The following is a 21,616-nucleotide window of genomic DNA, read 5'->3' on the forward strand; positions in this document are numbered from 1 at the left end:
ATTTCTTAATGTCATCTGTAACCCATTGGTTGCTCAGGAGGGTATTACTTAATTTCCATATGTTTATGGAGTTTTTGTGGTTTCTTTTGTCAATACCCAGTTTTGTTGCACTGTTGTCAGATAATATGCATGGGATAATTTGTTTTCTTGAGTATACTTAAGCATGACTTAGGGTCTGTGGTCTATTTTAGAAAACGTTCCATGTGCAGTTGAAATATGTATTCAGATGTTGTTGGGTAGAACACTCTATATGTCCACTAAGTTCATTTGTTTGAAGGTCTGGTTCAGTTCTGCCACCTCTTTGCTAATTTTTTTGTCTTCTAGACCTATCTTTTGCAATAACGGGGTGTTAAGGTCTCCTGTTATGGTTGTGGTATTGGATATTAGATTTTTCATGTCAATTAAAATTTGTCTGATATAGTTGGGTACTTCTGTATTTGGTGCAGACATTTTCATGACTGTTACCCCTTCCTCTTACATTTTTCCTCCATCCAGTAGATAGTGGCCTTCTTTATTTCGTTTGACCATTCTTAGTTTGAAGTTCAGATTGTCTATAAATAGGATTGCTACCCGTGCTTTTTTCTGAGGTCCTGGGGCATGTAGTATGGTTTTCTGTACTTTGACTTTCAGCCTGTGAATTTCTTTATCAGTTACATGTGTTTCTTGTATACAGCATATTGTTGCATTTTGTTTCCTAATCCACTGTGCCAGTCTATTTCTTTTAATTGGTGAATTGAGTCCATTTACATTGATGGTTATAATTGAGAAGTATTGATTTACGATCAACATGTTATTTACCTGCTGTTGTCACCTGCTTTCCTCCATTGTTTGTTTGCCCTATTTCGTGTGTTCCTTACATTCTTATTCTTAGAGTTGTCATTTTGATCCTTTTCTAGAATCTTTTAGTAGTCTATGTGGGGTTGACTTGGTCGGCATGAATTTCTTTAGTTGTTCTTTGTTGTGGAAGTATTTCACTTTTCCATTAAACTTGAAAGAGAATTTTTCAGGGTATGCCACTCTCGTTTGGAATTTATTTTCTTGTAGTACTTGACATACTTCATTCCATGCTCTTCTTGCATTGATGGTGTGTGAGGATAAATCTGCCATTATTCTGATGGGTTTTCCATTTTTTTTTTTTTTTCTCCGAATGCCTTCAGAGCAGGTTTGGCTGGCTTGAGTTGTGGGGATCCAACCACAGCAACCTGAGCCTGACTGCTTTGTTGAAGCAGCCACTTAAAGAACTGAGCTAAGGGGCTGGCCCCAAGGTTTTCCTTTAAATGTGATGTTTCTTTTCTTTAGTAGCCTTTAGTTTGCTGTTCTTGTGCTGAATTTCTGTGATATTGATTATTATATCCCTAGGTGTGGTTTTATTTTTTTTAATGTATTTAGTACAGGGTCTCACTACACAGATCAGTTTCATAGAGATTCTTCTGTTTTCAGCCTCCCAAGCGCTGGGATTACAGGTGCACACCACTCCCAGTCTCAATTGCAGTCTCAGTGGGCCCTGGGGGCAGGGCCAGCACCAGCACAGTATCCTGGGGAATCAAGTCCCTGGCCCTTATGCTCTGTCTAAGCAGGCACTTTAGTACACTCAGCTATGTGGCCGGCCCTATGGGTGTGGTTTTAATTGGGTTGATATTATTTGGAGTTCTATATGCCTCAGTGACATGAATGTCAGATTGTTTCCCCATATTTGGGAAGTTTTCTGCTATTTTGCCCATATTTTTATGTCACTTGGATGGCCTCCCTCTTTTTCACTGATGCCTATTAGTCCTGTGTTGTTCATCTTTGCATCGTCTTTCAGCTGCTGAATTACTATTTCCTGGATACTAGTTGTTTTTAAGAGATCTTTCCTTTTCACAAGCTGCAGCAGTGTCTTCAAGGTCTCAAAATCTGTCTCCACTTTCATTCAGATGGTTTTGCCAACTTTTAATTGAAATTTTAATTGCCTGAAATTCTCTTTGAATCTGCTTCATGCATTCTATTTCTTTTCTATATTGCTCATTCAAGGTTTCCATCATTTTTCTATTCTCTATTTTTTTTTATCAATGTCTTCTTTAGAAACACTTAGTAATTCTTTCATTATACATGTCATTTCTTTATTCACTAGGGAGATTATTTTTCATCTGATTTTCTCTATCCCCTTCTGCAGTTGTTTCTTTACTTCAGATGCTATTATTTCAGAGATTTCAGGTGTGTAACTTCCAATTCTGTGCTAATGTCTCTTGCTTTTATTCTGGGTAGGTTCAAGGCTAAGAATGCATTTTCCTCTTCCTTTTTGTCATTTTATATTTCAGAAAGAACTTTTATTTTGATTTCTGCAATACTTTTTTGTTTGGTGTTAGTTTGCTATATCACTGTGATCGGAGCCTCTCAGTAAAGAGTCTGTTCTTTAGGTATCTGTTCTATGTCAGAGTTTCTTGTTTTGTGTGTTTCCCAAGATTTTGCCCTCTCAATTGGGAGTGAGATATTGGGTTTTGTTCAGCACTGTCCTCTGCCCTTCATTGTAGGGCTTTGTTGAGGTTATTACCCAAACACCTCCCAATATTATTACTCAAAAGAAAATGTGATTAAGGCGGATAAGGTTTTCTATTTATAGTAATACAATTAGTAACACTAATAATGGATAGTGAGATTTAGCAATTGACAATCTTTTGTAGCTAATGGGTTTGTATTTTAGACCATAAGAACAAACGTTATGGCTGTATGGCTAAGCAGATAATTAAACAGAGAATTTGTGTTTAAATTAGTTCCCCTAAGTTCTGTCTGGTAACTTCTCCGTGATGTATGGAGTCTTCCAGGCAGACTAGTCTGTAACTAGGGGTTACATGTTGCCACTTCTTGTCTTGAGAGGATGTTCCTGTAGATCTGGATCTAGCTCTATGTCCCATTGGACCTTGCAGTATGCCTCAGCTCACCAGGTCGGGATCTACTGAACTCAAACTCAACACTGGGCCTGGCTTGAGTCTAGCTGGTGTGCTCGGCTTCTTCCTGCTCTGGCCCATTGTAGTGAACCCCCTGTGCCCCGTTGGCTAGATGTTCTGCTCCTGATTTACCTAGCAGGGTCTAGCACCTAGCATCTCTGCAGGGAGTTCCACCACAGGGTCCCAAATAGAGCTTCTCTGCTGTTGAGTTCTGCTCTGCCAGGTCCCAAAGCAACCAGGCCTCTCTGCTGTGGAGTTCCACTCTGCTGAGTCCCAAACTGACCAGGCTGCTCTTCTGTGGAGTTCTGCTTTGCCTCATCCCAAACCGAGCCTCTTTCTCTGACTTAATGATTTAGAGCTATGTTGAACAGTAGTGAATATGGCTATTTATATTCGTTCAGATCAAAAATATAGTGGCTTAGTCATACTAGCTACATTTAAGTGCTCAGTGGCCATCTGACAAGCTTTTATTAAATAGAATAATGCAGACAAGGGACATTTCTATCACTACAGGATTTGACTGGACACTACTACTTGTATCATAGATTTGAGTCCGAACATCTGTGTTCAGATTCTTTGTTTATTACTCATAACCTTAAGGAAGTCACTTAAATTGTTCATTCTTAAAAATGTACAAAATGTTATTATCATGGGCTTCTTAGATCTGTTACACTAATAAGGATAAAAATACTTAAGAATAACGTCTGTTATATACACTGAATGCAGTCTCAATCAAAATACCATTAGTGTGCCTTGCTTCTAAAAAAAATAGTCCTAAAATTCATCTGAAACTGTTAAGAGATCCAGAATAGCAAAGGCAATCCTGGGAAACAAAGGAAAGGTAGGAGGTATCACAATCCTTGACTTGAAATTGTACTACAAATCTACTGTAATAAAGTCAGCAAAATACTGGAAAAAACAAACAAACAAACAAACAAACCAGACCTGAGGATCAGTGGAACAGATTAGAAGATGCAGACACAACTATAAACCCACTCAGCCACCTTATCTGTGACAAAGGGGCCAAATGTATTTACTAGAAGAAAGCCAGTTTACTGGTGCTAGAAAAACTGGCTTTCCATATGCTGAAGACTAAAACCAGACTCATGTCTATTATCATACACTAAATTAAAGTCAAAATGGATCAAAGATCCAAATATTAAAACAAACACTAAATATACTGGAAAATAGGTAGAAATCTTGATGACATTAGGGGTAGGCAGAAAAGAGAGTTAATGGATAAAAAAACGAACTGCATAGGAAGTGTTTCAAAGAGTCAACAGCTGGTTCTCACCCAATTGAAAAAGTTTTAACATCAACAGAAATTGCCAACAGACTAAAAGGAATGCCCACAAATTGGGAAAAATTTTAGCCAGCTGTCCCTCACTTACCTGGAACATATAAAGAACTTAGAATATCAGGCCCCAAAATGCAAAGATCCAATCCAAAAATGGGCATCTGAGATGAATGTACACTTCTAGGATGAAAAAATACAAATGGCAAATAAATACATGAAAAATGTTCAACATCATTGGTCATTCGAAAATGCAAATTAAATCAACACTGAAATTTCATTTCATCCCAGAAGAAATGGCTCTCATCAAGAAGTCAACCAATAGCAAATGCTGGAGAGGTTGTGGGGAAAAGGGAACCCTTCTCTACTGCGTTAGGAGTATAAACTGATACAGCCACTATGAAATTAGTGTGGAAATTCCTCAAAAAAATAAGATTACAGGTCCCATTCAGTCCAGCTATTCCCTTCCTGGGTATTTTTCCAGAAGAACTGAAAACATCGTACTACAACATTATATGTGCACCTGTGTTTATAGCAACACAGTTTGTCATAGCTAAATCTTGGAAACAACCCAAATCTCCATCAACTGAGGAATGGATAGAAAGGATATATTTTTAATGCAATGGAATATTATTCAGCCACAAAAAAGATAAATGAGGCTTTTATAGGTAAATAAATAAGTGTGACTAGAGACCATACTTGTAAATGAAATCAGACCTGTGTGTATAAACATCGTATAATACACATAAGGTAGCTAAGATAATTGTACTAACTTCTACCGATTTATTGAAAGGAACGGTTAATGCCTAAATGATCAATTTTGCTGGTAATCTGAACAACTACGTTGAACATAACAATATGCAATATAACATTGTTGATTTCCTAACATGTTTTGAAATTCTTCATCACTTTTAATTGATTTTTTTTAATTCTCTTTAAAATTTAAAGAATAATGTCTAGTATATGCTGTGTATAGTGTTGATACTGGAACTCTTTTATACTGTCTTAGAACTCTTGGTTCAGAAAAGTATAACGAAGTAACACCAATTTACAAGATACTAAATTGCATCAAATTGAAATTTTATGCTGTGCCTACTGTGTGAAACACCTTATGATTGGTATGATTTCCTAAAAAATACTTCATTTTCTTTTAGCGAGTTGAAGAATTTCTCAGCAAAGATATCACTTACCTTATTTCAAATAAGAAGGAAGCAAAATTTGCACAAACACTGAGTCGAATTTCTCCTATACCAAGTCCAGAATCTGCATATACTGCAGAGACCACTTCACCTCATCCCAGTCATGATGGAAGTTCATTTAAGACTCCAGACACAGTAAGTCTTTTCAGTATGCCACGAGATTGGGAAATGCGGCCTGAGTATCTCACAATTTTTACAGGTTGATAGCGGAGTTCATTTGTAGCGCCACGTATCTGTGACTTTCTAATTTACAAGGCTATTCTCTTAGAAAGGTGATTTTTTTATTAGTTCACTGTAGTTATACCATGCTTCCTATAGTATAACCTTGCACACAGAGATGGCTTTTAGTTTTCAGAATAATTTACAACCGAACAGTTAATAGCAATCATTCTTTTAAAGAAGAAACAAAAAACTTTAGTTTCAGAGCAGGAATAAGCAAAATGGTCAAATCTAGCCTGCTTTGTTTTTTTATATGGCCTGTAAACTAACCATAATTTTTAAATTTTCAAATGGTGGGGGAAGGACCAGGGAGATAGCTCAGTAGAATAAGCATTTGCCTGGCAAGCACGAGGTCCTGAGTTCAATCCCTGGTCCCACAAAAACAAAAATCAAATGGTGGGGGAAAAAATCAAAAATAATTTGTAACAAGCAGAAATTATATGATTCTGATTTCATTTTCCGTTAAATATAATTGGAATATAACCATATGTGGTTGTATAAATGTTACTTGTAGTTGCACTTGTGCTTTAAGCAGAAGTCAATAATCTGATAGAAATCATATGGCTTACTTGACCCCAAAATATGTACTCTGTGGCCTTTAGCTTAGAAAGCCTGCAACGCCTTAATAGAATCCTGATATCACCTCTTAACTGTCAGTCCATTGCCAATAAAGTGAAAGATACAAAGGACAGGTTCTATTGGTATGATTAGTTGTGGAGAGGGAAAGAGATAAATAAGGTTCAATTTGCAACTTTTTTAGATTAAAATGAAATTGCCGTTTTATTGTGTTTTAGAAAAGGGTCTCACAGCATAGTTTAGGCTGGCTTTGAATTCACTGTTAAGTTCCCATTTTCAAAATACCCTTTTCACACTGGAGAGGCTGAGCTAGCAGGATTGCTGCAAGTTTGAGGTCAGCCTGGGCTACACAGTAAGGTCAAGGCCTACCTGAACTATATAGTGAGAGCCTGTGTTTAATCCTTTTCAATTGATTAAAAATTCAGGGTAGGGGTGGAGAACAGTTAGAAAAATGAAATACAAGGGAATTATTTGAGAAAAGAGACATACAGAATAGAAAGACAAAGAAGGGAGAAGAGGTCAAAGTTGGCATGTTTTCTTTCAGTGAAAGGGTTTTCAGAGCAAGGAGACAGTGATTAGAGTTAATTTGTGCTCATAACATTTCAGCTACTTTTCACGATATTCTACTGAGCTATCTCCCTGGCCCTCCCTTTTCATGATACTTAAAAATGAAATAGTCTGTAAAAATAATATATATGTGTAAATTGTAATTATACATATGAATTTCCATTTTTTTGTTGAATAAAATTTCAGAACTGACCTCTTCAGTCTCACTTTTACATTTATTCATTTTAACTAATAATTCCTCCATATAACTTTTGTGTTTGTTTTTCTTGACTTTTTTTGTAGACGTGTTTAAGCAGAGGAAAATTATTAGTCGAAAAAGCTATCAAGGATCATGTGAGTAGATACTTTAAAGATAGCAGCATATTTTGTTACTAAAAAATTGGATTTTTTTTTTTTTGGTGGGATTGGGGATTGAACTCAGGCCCTTGCACTTGCCAGGCAAGCACTTATTCTGCTGAGTCATCTCTCCATAAAATTGGAAATTGTTTTATTTTATTTTATTTTTTATTTATTTATTTATTTATTTATTTATTTATTTATTTTGTGAAACTGGGGATTGAGCTCTGGCCCTTGCCTGGGAAGGGAAATTCTTGATCTTCCTTTCACTCATTTTTAATAAGAAAAGCCTAACCTGCATATGTATCACATTTTACAAAAAAATAGTATCTACTTTTCGTGGAGAAACATCCCCATCTTGTGGCCCTCTAAAATATTACTGGAGTTTTTTGAAATTGCTTGCATTAAGATGTCAGGAATTTAGGAATATATTAAATGAGATTGATTTTTAGAAATGCCAAAAGAAACAATGTGCACCTTGCTGTTTTACCTCATAAAGGCTGTTATGAATATCTACCACCTCAATGGTGTGAAACTTCAAATTTTGGGGAAAAAATTTGGTATAAATAATAATTTTCCCAAGTCAAATCCTCTCCTTTTTTTTCTTTTTAAACAGGATCTTATTCCTTCAAATAGTATATTATCAAATGCCTTATCATGGGGAGTAAAAATTCTTCATATTGATGGTAAGATTTTATTATAGTTCTGTAATACTTATTATATGTACCAATGTCCTTTGGTTTCTAATTTCAAATAGTGAAAAATCATAGTAATAAGAGACATTTATTATGGTAGCTTCTTCATCAAAGTTTATTACTCTAAAAAAAAAAAGTTTATTACTTACTTTGCTGATTCCACAAGTGAAATTGCTAATCTTAAGCTCCTTTTTCTAAAGATATTAGATGCTACATTGAACAAAAGAAAAAAGAGCTCTACTCACTCAAGAAATCAAGTACTTCTGTAAGAGATGGGGTATGTCATCTTCTTTAATTTTCAAGCTGATTTAAAAAAAAAGATTGTTTGCTTTTTTTGTTTTTATGTATCTGTAAAATTGTCCTACCAAATAGAAACTGCTACTGCTTCTTAAAATATCCTAGGGATAAGTTTCTGGAATCTATACATGTTTCTAAACTTTGTGTATGTTTTTTTTCTTTGAAGCGTACTTTCTTCACCCTTAATAAAAAAAAAATAAAATCTCCCTTAGTCCCACATCTGTTATCTATTGTCCAGTCTTTATAAACAGGATCTTATTCCTTCAAATAGTATATTATCAAATCATCTCTACTACTCGAATCTCTTATGTTTTTATTCACCTTTCTACTTAAAGTATAAAATTCCTGACCATTTTGCCAAACCTGTTTGATAATATAATGATTATAGTCGTTCTCCTTACTTTGTCCATTCCTTCCTTAAATTCTTTAACCTTGTCTCTTTTGTTTCCATTCTTTCCATGGTTTTGTGGTATGCTTTTTGTTCATTTCTTAAATAGCCAAGATAAAGGAAAATAAACTTCATAGACAGTGTATACAAAGAAAGACATAAGTAGTTTGCTGTGTATTGTTAATTTCCTTTGGGAGAACAACATTCTTTGAACATGAAAATGGCACTTTGTATAACTCTAGCATAGTTTTTCTAGTGAGATCTTACATCTTTATGTTCATTTTAGTTATGTTTTTTACTTTTGGAGTCTTTCTTTGATAATTCTGACATTAGAAACATGTTGTGGGTGGCACCTGATGGTTGTTTGGGCAGTGTATTTTTAAAAGCCTTTGCTGTGCTGTTTTAGGTCTGCCCTTAGTATGTGCAGCTTGTTATGCCAAACACTTGGGTGGATTTATATAAACAGTACCTCTTGGGTTCTCCATCTCCAAATTGCTCCTATCTTAGATTTCCCATGCACACCACAGAAACCTTTTTGCAGTTCTGCATGAGTGAAATTACTCAGCTTTAGCTGCCTGTACTACTTTAGAACCGCACTGTGTAACTGAGATCTAACCTTAGGGCAAAACTGTAGAAATAAAAGGAAAAAAAGCGCAAGTTCCATTGGCATTCTTTCAAAACTGGGACTTTGTTCTTCCAGGGACAGAGATGAGATTAGGATGGGAGTTTCAACTGCTAGTTTTAGGCAGTTGCTAAATATTGTCTATAGTTTTGGACCATGATCAGTAATTGATTCCCCTATAGTATATATTTGACATTGGTCTGAACTGACAAACTCGAGCAAATTTTCCACTACTTCCTTTGTTCAGATTAACACAAAAGTTTTTAGATTATTTCCATAAATGGTAAATTCTTCATATTACTTGATTTCTAAGAAAGCCAAAATAGTTATATAAAATGGAAGTTATATAAAATACAATAAAACTATTGCATTGTGTTTATTGTATTACTAAATTCTATACCAATGGATAAAAGTGATCATTGTTTTTATGGTTGAGTTAATTTTTAAAAGTAAGGATTTTTTTTAAATTTTGAGAGTAATGAAAAAGTGCCATTACAATGTCCACTATACTATAAAACCTTTGTTTTTATTGTGTTTTTCTTTTTTAAGGGGAAAAATGTTAGTACTGGAACACAAAAAACAAGAAGTAAGTATATAAACATTCATAAATACGTTTGGTTTTGTTTGCTTCTAGAAAACAAGTAACATGTAAACAATTTCTAAAGTCATGTCAGTGATTTTATTTATTCAGGCGTTTCTTGGTCATTTGTAGAACATGGACTCTAATGACAGTGTAAAGCCTATATCTCCCTACGCTCCACAAGAATAATATCTTTTTAAAACATGTTTAATCACCAGATGATCAAAAAGACTACGTTGAAATGTATCTATCAAAGTCATGAAATAGTGATTACTTGCTTTTTATTGTACAGTAAAAACCAATTCTAGCATTGATTCTAATTGCTACCATATACCTCTTCCACGTACCCTACCCTTCGCACTAGGGATTGAACCCAGAACCTGTGTGCTGAGCTACATCTCCAGCCGTTTTTCATGTTTTTGTAAATTTTGAGGCAGGGTCTCATGTGTCTTAGTGGCCCAAGCTGTGCTGTCACTTACGATCTTCCTGCTTCAGCTTTCCAGAGTGCTGGGATTACAGGCATGCTGCACTACACCTGGCTTGCTGCTGTTATTTTAAAGTGATAAACAATGCTTTGCAATACTGTATAACTTTCATGACATGAAAAATAATTGCTATTTTCACTGGTGTCAAAGTTACCAGCACTGCTAATACTACATGATTTATTGCTGTTTTTGTGTTTTGTTTTGTTTTTTAATATATTTGGTACAGGGTTTCACTATGCAGTTCAGATTCATAGTGATCCTCCCGTTTTCAGCCTCCCCAGAGCTGGGATTATAGGTTTTCAATACCAGGCCTGGTCTTTGGCCGGCTTAGGCCTGGGCACAGGGCCAGCATAGCTTGTGGTGCTGGGGATCAAACTCCGGTCCCTGTGCCTACCTAAGCAGGCACTTAGTGTGCTGAGCTATCTCATCGGCCCTTGTTGCTTACCTTTATAATTGGTAATGTACAGAGCAAAAATTGAGAGATAATTGGAAAATATTTTATGTGAAGCTTAAAACTTTGAAACGTGTGTTGTTTTGCAGCTTGGGGGAATTATTTTCCTACAGTGGTTTTATTTAAAAGAAGAATCCTGAGTGTATAGTTATCTAATCCCATGTTTTCTATTTTCTGAAGCAGGAAGACTCAAGAAGCCTTTTGTAAAAGTAGAAGATGTAAGCCAGTAAGTATCTAAAACTACTCTGTTATTATAGTATTAAATGAAAATTTCCTAGATAAACTATCTTTATTAATTCCATTCGGATCCCTTATACTAAATGCACATAGCATTGATTGATTTGTGCTCATAGACTGACTTTAGTTGCAGTATAATGTAAATGTGTTTTCAGAGTATTTGTTTTAGAGCAATCATGAGACCAGCTCATTTTTGAGTGTTTCAAATAATCATTCTTTGCATAAATGCACCTTATGATATAGAGCTACTACTAAAAAGCACTCCTTTGTTTAAAAAAAAAAAATATATATATATATACATATATATATATATATTAGGTAGTATTTAGAAGTATAAAATCAACATAATATCTGCTGTTGACTTTTCAGAAATCTAGTGTGATGGTAAAATTCTGCATAATAATCTTAGTGAAATCCATAGCTTAGTTTGGAATTGGAAAATTTTCAAATTTCCTGTTTACTCAGACATATCTGAGTTCCGTTGGGTACTTATTAAGGTGACAAAGTTGTATTAAAGGCTTCTTTTTATGAATGTGTTACTGTTAAGAAAAAATAAGGGGCCGGGGAGATGGCTCAGTGGCAAGCACAAGGGCCTGAGTTCAATCCCTTGTTCCGCCAAAAAAAAAAAAGAAAAAGAAAAAACAAGATAGAAAATTAGATCTAGAGAAGATACCACCAGTAAATGGAAAGAATATGCCATGTTTATGGATTAGGATTAAAGTTAAGATTGATCAGTACCATCTAAAATAATCTACATCAAAATTACATTTCTGTGTACCAAAATACAGTACATGGTGAAAGTATAACCCTGGGAATGGGAGAAGAGATTCACAAGAGTTTAATATCCAGGACATGTTGTTTTATACAAATTTTTTTTAAAAAAATCACTGTATTAGTCACTTTGGTTTTGGGACACCTTATCCGACACAAACTCCTCTTAAAGCAGGAGAGGTTTATTTGGCTCATTGTTTCCAGTGGGTTTGGGCCAAAGTTTGTTGGCTTCAAGGCAGAAACACCTGGTGGAGGAACCTAATAGAGGAAAGCTAATAAGTTAAAAACAGTTAAGCAGAGAAGGGAGGGACCAGGAATAAGAAAGAACTCACCCAGATCACTTCACCAGAGACTGACCTCTAAGCTCCAACTCCTCACAGCAAGTCAACTATGAGCTCATCAGTGGACTAACCACTCATAAGGGGCAGTGCCTCTATGTTCTAAGTTCCTTGCAAACACAGGAGACATGAGAGGACAAAAACAAAATAGCCTAATTTAAAAATGGGCAAAGCACTGATTAGACATTTTTCCAAAGATATATAAATGGTTGACAAGTACACGGAAAAAAAAAACTCACTATTATCAATGATTAGAGAATGCATACCTAAACAACAGTGAAATGCTACTTCATGTATTAGGGTGGTCACTGTCCAGAAAAAAAAAAAACCTTTGGAAAAGGAAATTCTGGATGCACTATAACATGGATGAAATATTAGGACATTCTGTTAAGTAGAAGGATACTGCATTTCCCAACTACCTGATGCATATACAGGAGTAGAATTCATAAGAGTAAGTAGCGTGATAGTTCCCAGGGCTTTTGGGAAAGAGGAATGTACACAGTTAGAACTGTTACAAGTTTGTTCCTGATGAAGAAAAGAGCTTGGGATCCAATAATGGACTTAGAGTTTCAGTTTTTTGTAATATGAACATTCTGGTGATGGTAGTAGTCATAGTTCTACAGCATTGTGAATGGTAAATATGCTGAAATTGGACAACTTAAAATGGTTAAGATAATAAATTTTATGTGTATTTGATTGCAGTTTAAAACTTTTTCAATGTTAAAATTGAGCCTACAAGTTGTTCTTTGAAATACATTGAACCCTACCCAATTTGTATTTATTTCAAAATTTCACATGAATTGTATGCTTTTAAAATATAAGGCTTTTAAAACTTGTTTTCTTTCATCATAAACTCGTGGTTTTTTTTTTTTTTTTTCTTTTAGACTTTATAGGCCTTTTTATCTTCAGCTGACCAGTATGCCTGTAATAAACTATTCGGTTCAGAAGCCCTGCAGTCCGTTTGATATAGATAAGCCATCTAGCATCCCAAAGCAAACTCAGGTTAAACTAAGGTTAGTTTGAATCTTTATTTTCAAAAGAAATATTGTTTATATTATCATCTCAAGTAATATTTTCTTTATAGCTCAACATTTGAAATGGTTGTGTGCTGTGATGGTGGTGGTAGTGGTGATGGTGGTGATGTGTATGTTTCTCATAAGTATTCTGCTTACTTCCCAGTGTGCATTTTTGATGCCTGTAAGCTACATTTGACATCTGAATCTGTTTTAAGTAGGTTATATTAGACACTTTAGTTTGGAGGACTTAATGTTTCCAGATAATAAAAATGTTTTCATCGTGTTATCTCCAGAATATTAATTACAATCTTAGGTTGCTTTTAAATTTCTTAAAAAGAAATGTGGTTAAAAGTATATACTGATAGAAGTCTATAAATTATGGGAGCTTCTGTGTACATTGGATTAGAAAAATAAATTTTTCAAATTATTCTTCAGGGGCTGGGGAGGTAGCAGCCTGCCTGGGAAGCAGAGGGGCACAGGTTTGATCCCTGGTATTGCACGTCATACCTGGCCCTGAACCCTGGATGTGCCATCCTTGAAACCCAGTGTTGTGGCACACACCTGTAATCCCAGCACTGGGGAGGCTGAGATAGGAGGATCTCTGCGAGTCCCAGCTACATGGCGAGACTATGTACCAAATAAATAAAAGATTTTTTTTTTTTAAACTTAAATTATTCCTCAGGTTTACCAGTTCTTTTTTTTTTTTTTTTTTTACCATGTATTTCTGTCGCAGAATTCATACAGATGGCGATAAATGTGGTGGAACCCCAGTTCAGCTCCAGTTGAAAGAGAAGAAGAAAAAAGGATATTGTGAATGTTGCTTACAGAAATATGAAGATCTTGAAACGGTAAATGTGATTTTATATTTTGGAATTGATTATTTTAAAACTAAATACACTTACTATTTAAATGGTAGCTTCATCTGATTTATGATTTATAACTTGACAGTTGTATCTTTCTTTTTTTGGTGTTGGGTTATTCTGTTTTGTAGTGCTGGGGATTAAACCCAAAACCATGCACATACCAGGCAGGTGTTCTTCTATTGAACTATGTCTTTAGCCAAAAGTATTTTAAATTTTAAGAACGCAAAGGAAAAAAATAAATACAGAAAAGTAATGCTGGGCTAATAATACATACAGAAAAGACCACATCCCTACCCTTATGAAAACTACATTCTGTGGAATAAGGAAGAAAGAAAAGTAATTGAATATATGTAAAATGTATTGTGTGTATAGAGAGAATATTAGAACAGTGCTATGAAGAAACAAAAGAAGAATGGACATCTTGCTATTTAGAAAATGAATATCTGATTGATAGATGACATTCAAATAGAGAACTGAAATAACAAGACATGCAAGTATTAAAAACAAAAACCCTAAACTGATGATTGAGATCAAAGAACACATAATGGTGTCCTGGGCTGAGCAGTGATAGAGGGAAATGCTTAAGCTGTAGCCTGGTTGGAGATGTATTTTAAAGGTAGTGCTAAGAGGATTTGCTGTGAAAGTGATTGGCAAGTCAAGGGTGACTATATTTTGGTTATAAGCAACTTAAAATTATTCCTCATTATTTGCTAATAGGAAGAGAATAATTGAAAGTAGGGATCGTTCAAAGTAGTAAAAAGAGAAAATAGAATGGATGCATATAGGATAAAGATAAAATTACAAAGATGGGATCATTACAGTTTGTTTGTTTTTTTTTTTTTTTTGCTCCGAATGCCTTCAAGGCATGACTGGCTGGCTTGTGTTGTGGGGATCGAACCACAGCAACCTGAGCCTGACTGCTTTGTTGAAGCAGCCACTTAAAGAACTGAGCTAAGGGGCAGGCCCCCAGGATCATTACAGTTTTAAGCTGATGAAAAAATAGATTTGGATCCAGGTTTGGCAGGTTCAAATCTTGGCTTCCTGTTCTTGTAACCTTGGGCAAAGTCAGTGCTTATTAATGTTAGCTTTTATTTGAATTGTTAGCTTTTAGAATAGTAGAAGGTGAGTGCAGTGGTACATGCCTATAATCTCAGCATTTGGGAGGCTGAGGCAAAAAGATCACTGTCATTTTGAGCTAGTCTAAACTACATATCAAGACCTACTCTCAAAAGAAAAAATAAATGAATGAATAATAGATAAAAAGCCAGGTTTGGCGACATGTACCTATAGTTCCAGCTACTCAAGAGGCTAAAGCAGAAAGATCACTTGAGTGCGTGAGTAAGAACAGCATGAGTAACAGCAGGCTCCCATCTCAAAATTTTATAAGTACATAAAGTTATTATGATGTTTTGTTTGGTTTTGGCAGAAGATGAGAAGTTAAAAGAAAACTAATTTTAATTCATAAACTATCGTTATAAAGATGGAAGAGTCTTAAGACTTTTCTTTCTTTTCTTTTTTTTTTTTTTTTTTTTTCTGGAACCAGGGATTGAACTCAGGCTTTTGCACTTGCCAGGGAAGTGCTTATTCCACTGAGCCATCTCCCTGACCCCGAGTCTTAAGACTTTTAATTACCTAAAGTCCATTAGTATTTCTTACATGGTTTGTATATTTTATATAATAAAAGAGAAAGTATGGATGCTTTAAAATTGCACTTACAAGTTGAAATATCACAGAAATAATCTAGAGTGGATGTTTTCACTAATACTGGTTTCTGATCCTGACTTAATGCTCAGAAAATCTTGGGGCTGAAAAAAAAAAAATGAAAAAGCAGCCCACTAGTGAAAATTTAGTAGAAGTAAATGTTAGGAATGAAATTTAAGATCATATATTTTTACAGTTTTTGATTCATGTTTCTCAGTCATTAAGAATAAAGAAAGTAATCCCCCTTTTTTAATCTTAGGTTTCAGAGTGATTCATTTATGCCTTGCAAAGGGATTAATTTAACAAATATTTTTGAGTACTGGAAATAAACAAAACAGACATTCCCTACCATTACACATCTTTTGGTCTGGCAGAGAAGGTAGACATAGCATGTATTTGCAAGTGTTGGTAACATAAAGTATAAAGGTATGAAGTACAAGAGTAATAAAAGAGGTCAATGGTTGAGAGTATAACTCTGGTAGAATGTATGCATAGGTGTGAGACCCTGGATTCAATCCCCAAAAATAAGTAGAAAATAAATAATGAGTTAGTTAGAATGAGTGTCAGGGAATTACCCAACTGAGGAACTGACATTTAAATCAAGACCTAAAGGATGAATAGGAGCAACTAAATACAAATAGAGTGGCTGGGCGTGGTAGCACATACCTATAATCCCAGCTGAGGTAGGAAGATAGCTAGAAGTTCAAGGCCAGCCTGGTTTACATGGTGAGACCCTATCTCCACAAAAAAAATAGAGAAAAATTACACAAAAATTAGAGGGCCCCCCCCCAGTCTGAACTTACAAATTTGGTATTCTTTTTAAAATTTTAATCATTAGGCTGTATAATTTGTATGCAGAAAATTTTACAAATAAAGAATACACATTTACAAGGTTTCATTAATTTTGTGACCAGAAGAGAATTTTGGTTTTGGAGGTGAAATCCGACTATCAAAGTTTCAAATTAATTTGAAGCTTAGGGACCAGAGAAATAGTAGATAATTTGGAATCATTCAAGAAGTCTTTCTGTGAGTTTAGTATGCTATAAACATTTGGTTTGGTCACTTAACATAGAGAATAACTTCTCTGTACTCTATTATGAAAGCTGTGTAATTGGAATAGGTAATTGCTCATTCTCAAATGTTTTTCTTCAATTAGGTTTTTATTTTTGAAAAAAAAATTCACACCATTTAATTTTTTTTTTTAACTTAATCTTCCTTGTAGATTATTGGGTTTTATTTTGTTTTGTTTCATTTTGTTTTTTGCGGAACTGGGGATTGAACTCAGGCCCTTGTGCATGTCAGGGAAACGCTTATTCCACTGAGCCATCTCCCCGGCCCTTGTATGTTTTGAATACTTATGTTAATTTTAATATTTCGTTGAATATTCTGTAAGCCCTAACTTAGTGGTAAATGTATGAAGTAGATTGAAAGATAGATTCATGGTCCAGGGCTCAGTGGCATGAATGCCTGCCCTTATAAGCACACGACCTGACATTACTCTCAAGTTACTCTCTGGGGTTACTCTCAAGTTCTGTCCCCAGTATCAAAAAACAAAAGGAAGAAAAAAGGAAGATTTATTTCTTACTTATTTGCAAATTAAATGTCAGTTTTGTTTTTCTTCATCTTACCTTTTCTGGTATGACCCTTCATTTTTATTGGAACCACAAATTAGTATTTGATTGACTTTTTTCATTGAAAGTAGAAGACTATAAAAACTAGTTTTATTTTCTCAGAAGTAATTTACTTCTTACATACTTGAAATCTAGTAAAGGTTTTTGCTTTTGTTTTGTGTTACTTTCTCTTACTGTTTTTATTTTTTTGATGTTTTGAGGGGCTTGTGGGAGTTTTTGCTTTTGGGGTTTAATTACTGGGAAACTAGAGGCATGAAAATGTTAAGAGAAGACAGAGCAGCTTAAAGAAAATGTCAGGAGGGGCTGGAGAGATGGCTCAGTAGGCCTGAATTCAATCCCCGGTCCTGCCAAAAAAAAAGAGAGAGAGAAAGAAAATGTCAGGAATCCTAGGAATGAAAAAGGATCTGCCAAATTAAAAATGTAATTTTAATGGTGTTTGCTTTTTCGTTATTTTAGCACCTTCTTGGTGAGGAGCACAGAAACTTTGCAGAGAGTAACCAGTACCAAGTTGTTGATGATATTGTGTCTAAATTAGTTTTTGATTTTGTGGAACATGAAAAAGATACACCTAAAAAGAAAAGGTAATTTATTGACCAAAGCTTTAAATCCTGTTAAATTATTAGAAAAGGGTATTGTAGTTTGATGATGTAAATATGGCTAAGAACGAGTAACTGTTTCCCTTCCCTAGTACTAAAGGTACTTAACCTTAGATTAATTTTAGCCTTCTTGATCATGATGCTTTAGAAAAAGAGTAGATCTTTTTTTAATATGGTTAATATGTTAGGTTTTGTGAGCCATATGATCTCTTATAGTTTCGTTAAATATTTATGCTTAACTATACTTGCTTTTTATTACTAAAGTTATTGCTGTTCATTATATAGTAACTACACATTGACAAAAATGGATCCTGATAGGGTGATAATTCAGTAGGGGATAGGTTACTCTAAGAACTTGCAGAGTTCCCTAACAGATCACTCTAACAAAATTCTGAGTTAGTAATTATATTTGCTAGTTAGTCCTTGTTTTATCTTTGCCACTCTTTCCTCTAGAACCAGTCTCCTAAACTTTTCTGGACCTAAGAAGAGGGGAACCATATTTGGCTAGAGTTTGGTTTTTTAAACCCTTATTTCTTCAAAAGAACCCTCTCCCCACCAATCCTGTGGTGGCTCTGGAACCCAAAGACCCCAATAGCCTAGGCACAAAAGGAACTTGAAGTGAAAGTGTAAACAAAATACGTTAGGTTAACCACTGTGGTTGAAGTATGAAGTAAATTATACATTTCTCACTATTTTTTGTTTTGTTTTTGCTTTTTGAGATAGGATCGCACTACATAGTTCAGCTTGGCTTTGAATTCACAGAGATCCTGCTGTCTCAGCCTCACAAGTGCTGAGACTATAGACATGCACTGCCAGACCTGGCACTCACTTTTAATTCATCATATATACAGTAGTCTCTTGCTGTTTTGCAGTTTGACTTTTTGCGGACTTGCTGTTTGACGAGTTTCAAAAAATATTAACCTAAATTATTTCTCATGGGTTTTCCACTATATTGCAGGATTTTGCCGTACTGTACAGTATGTATGTCTTGTTAAAATTATGTAGGTTTGCGAGTTTAGAAAATGGTTAATAACATTAGAGTTTTTTTAAAATTGTGACAAAGGTTTATAAGAGTGTGAGAAGGGTTTATAAAGCCTTAAAATATATGTAAATACTAAAATAGAATGTTTCTGCTTCACTGATTTTTCACTTATGGGGGTGTCTGCAATGTAACCTCTGCAATAAGTGAGGGGCCACTGTATGCTGTTATTGGCAAACTAGGTGTACTGGGGATGTCTGTAATCCCATTTACTTAGAGACTGATGGGAAGATTGCAGCTTCAAGACCAGCTTGATCAATTTACTGCATCCCTATCAAAATAAGTAAAATAGACTGGACATGTAGCTCAGTCATAGCCCCTGGGTACCATTCCTAGTACCTAAAATCTTTTCTTGTATTTGTATATAATTAAGGGTTATCTGATTACAGGCTAGCATTCCACCAATACCAAGATGCCCTATAAACCAAAGGACTTAAGGTCAAATATTTCATTGAAATTGGAGAATTGCTGATTTTTCATATATAAAAGTAGAAAAATACAAAAGTTCTAACTTATTTTAATACTAATAATTTATTCTTTAAAAAATGTATGTTTCTGCCTTAGTTTTTGCAATACTCATTTACCACATTACTAAGAAAAATGAGTAAGGTATTATCAAATTTTTCAGCAAAATAAAAAAACTAAGGGCAGACCCAGATCTCATACCATATTTTCTTGGATTACCTGATTAATTTTAAACTCTAGGTTCAAAATAATGATTAGGAGGGAAAAGAATGTGAATAAAAAATATCCTAGAGTTTTCATCTGTATGAATTTGTGACATGAAAGATTTCTGTTTCATATATTTCTGTTAGATATATTCCTTAAATACTCTGAAATACTTCGGTATTTTTACTAATTTCTAAGGTATTTGGTGGCAGTTAATGTTTTGTTTTATTTTGTTGCTTATACAGAGTAAAATACAGTGTTGGATCCCTTTCTCCTATTTCTTCAAATGTGCAGAAGTCTGAACCAACAGAAAGACTAGCATTGCAGCATATTTCTCAGAGAGACTTCGGGGGAAATAATGTGCAAATGATTAAGCAGACTTTTCTGGTGGAAGAAACCAAGGAACCCAAAGAAAAGCCTGTGTTTATTTCAGAACCCCACCCTTGTCCTTCAAATGAATTGAAAAGATTTAATGAGAAAATGATTAATGAATGCTCCATGTTACATGCAACTGAAAATGACACAAAGCAGAATTTTACACATCTACCTCCATGTGAAAACAAACAATACATTCTTGACATTTCTGAACATGAATTAACTATGAATGAAAATACCTTAGAAGCACTAAGTGTAGATTACTGTCCTAGTAGTCCACAGACCTCTGTACAAGTTTCTCATTTCAAGATGGATAATGTGTCCCATCCAAAACAGAAGTTGGATACTATGCTTTTTCCCACAAAAGATCTAAAGGAGAAGGACCTTCATTCAGTATTTGGTCATGATTCTGATCTGTTAACAAAAAACAGTTCAAAAGAGCATCTAACAGTAAATACGAAAATTCCATCCTGTCATTCTGAGGAACTCAATGAATGTAACATCAAGAATGTGGATAATATACCTTCTAACAAGATCCACCGAAAAGTGAGAATATTATTAGGACGAAATAGAAAAGAAAATCTGGAGCCAAATTCTGAATCAGATAAAAAAAGGACTGAATTTCGTATTACACAAGAAGAAAACAGAATTTGTAGTTCACCAGTACAATCCCTACTGGATTTATTTCAGACTAGTGAAGATAAGTCAGAGTTTTTGGGCTTTACAAGCTACACTGAAAACAGTGGTATAGGCAATGTTTTGGATATTTTGGAAGAGGGCAATTCAAATAATCTATTATCTGCATTTTTCTCTTCTCCTTCAACTTCTACTTTTACTGGCTTTTAATCTTTAAAAAGTGTACATCTCAGAAATGATAATGTTCATATTGTTAAACTTTTTCTGATTTGTAGGATTTTTTTGCTGATTTTGTTTACAGAACCATATTTAAATGTTAATAAAATGATGTTTGCAATTTTTTTTACAGAGTTGAATTCCTACTATATGAAAATAAAATAGGAATCATTTAACTATGTGCATAATTGCTTTCTGAGGATTTTGATACCTTGTTTGCTTTGTCAGGAAAGCCTTTTTTTTTTTTTTTTTTTGGTGGAACCAGGGATTGAACTCAGGCCCTTGTGCTTCCCTGGGCACTTATTCTACTGAGCTACCTCCCCAGCCCATTACCAAGGAAGACTTAGTAGTTAACTTTTTTTTTTTTTTTGTATTTCAAAGAAGGATCCACAGGTTGTTCAGGGTCTCTCTACTAGATCGGACTTGTGATCAGTCTGTTTACAGCCTCTCAAGAGCTGGGATTACAGGCATGCGCCACCACGCCCAGTCTGAATTGGGGTCTCACAATGGCAGGCCCAGGGATCAAGACCCCAGCCCCTACACCTGCTTGGAGGTGCTTTAATCTGCTGAGCTATTTGGCCGACTCAATAGTTAACTTTTGACTATATTAAATTTCCACATGAAGAACTTAAGCCCTCATTATCTTTAAAAACAGATTCCCATGATAACATGACATTATTGCCTTTTAAAATATTTTTTAAAAATAATAAAAAATAAAATATTTAAACAGAAAGCCCAGTGAGTGTGTAGGAGAGCTTCCTAGTACCCTGCGCCACTGGAACCTGCTGATCTCACCCAGGCACAGCGTGGGTGAGACCCTCTTCCAACACTCCGCAGCACTGCCCCACACCCCACCTACCCAGTGAAAATTTCTGCTGCATTCTGGGAACCCCCA

General features: G+C 34.9%; 1 protein-coding gene across 2 annotated transcripts in view; it reads left to right on the plus strand.

Moving 5' to 3' along the window:
* Dbf4 (DBF4 zinc finger) overlaps positions 1–20,803 on the plus strand; it is a 31,158-nt gene extending 10,355 nt beyond the window's left edge. Inside the window, exons 3-12 of one of the 2 annotated variants that reach the window (XM_004647761.2) lie at positions 5,373–5,552; positions 7,062–7,112; positions 7,732–7,801; positions 8,011–8,087; positions 9,667–9,703; positions 10,814–10,859; positions 12,864–12,992; positions 13,729–13,843; positions 17,647–17,771; positions 19,740–20,803. In XM_004647761.2, the coding sequence (XP_004647818.1) occupies positions 5,373–5,552; positions 7,062–7,112; positions 7,732–7,801; positions 8,011–8,087; positions 9,667–9,703; positions 10,814–10,859; positions 12,864–12,992; positions 13,729–13,843; positions 17,647–17,771; positions 19,740–20,715 (1,806 nt within the window). In that variant the 3' untranslated portion in view covers positions 20,716–20,803. The remainder of the gene's footprint in view (positions 1–5,372; positions 5,553–7,061; positions 7,113–7,731; positions 7,802–8,010; positions 8,088–9,666; positions 9,704–10,813; positions 10,860–12,863; positions 12,993–13,728; positions 13,844–17,646; positions 17,772–19,739) is intronic. The other variant, XM_023708044.1, reaches the window with a different exon arrangement.
* Positions 20,804–21,616: the final 813 nt, after the last annotated feature.

Source organism: Octodon degus, unplaced genomic scaffold, assembly GCF_000260255.1.
Source record: "Octodon degus isolate 3935 unplaced genomic scaffold, OctDeg1.0 scaffold00323, whole genome shotgun sequence".
In the NCBI taxonomy this organism is placed as follows: Eukaryota; Metazoa; Chordata; class Mammalia; order Rodentia; family Octodontidae; genus Octodon; species Octodon degus.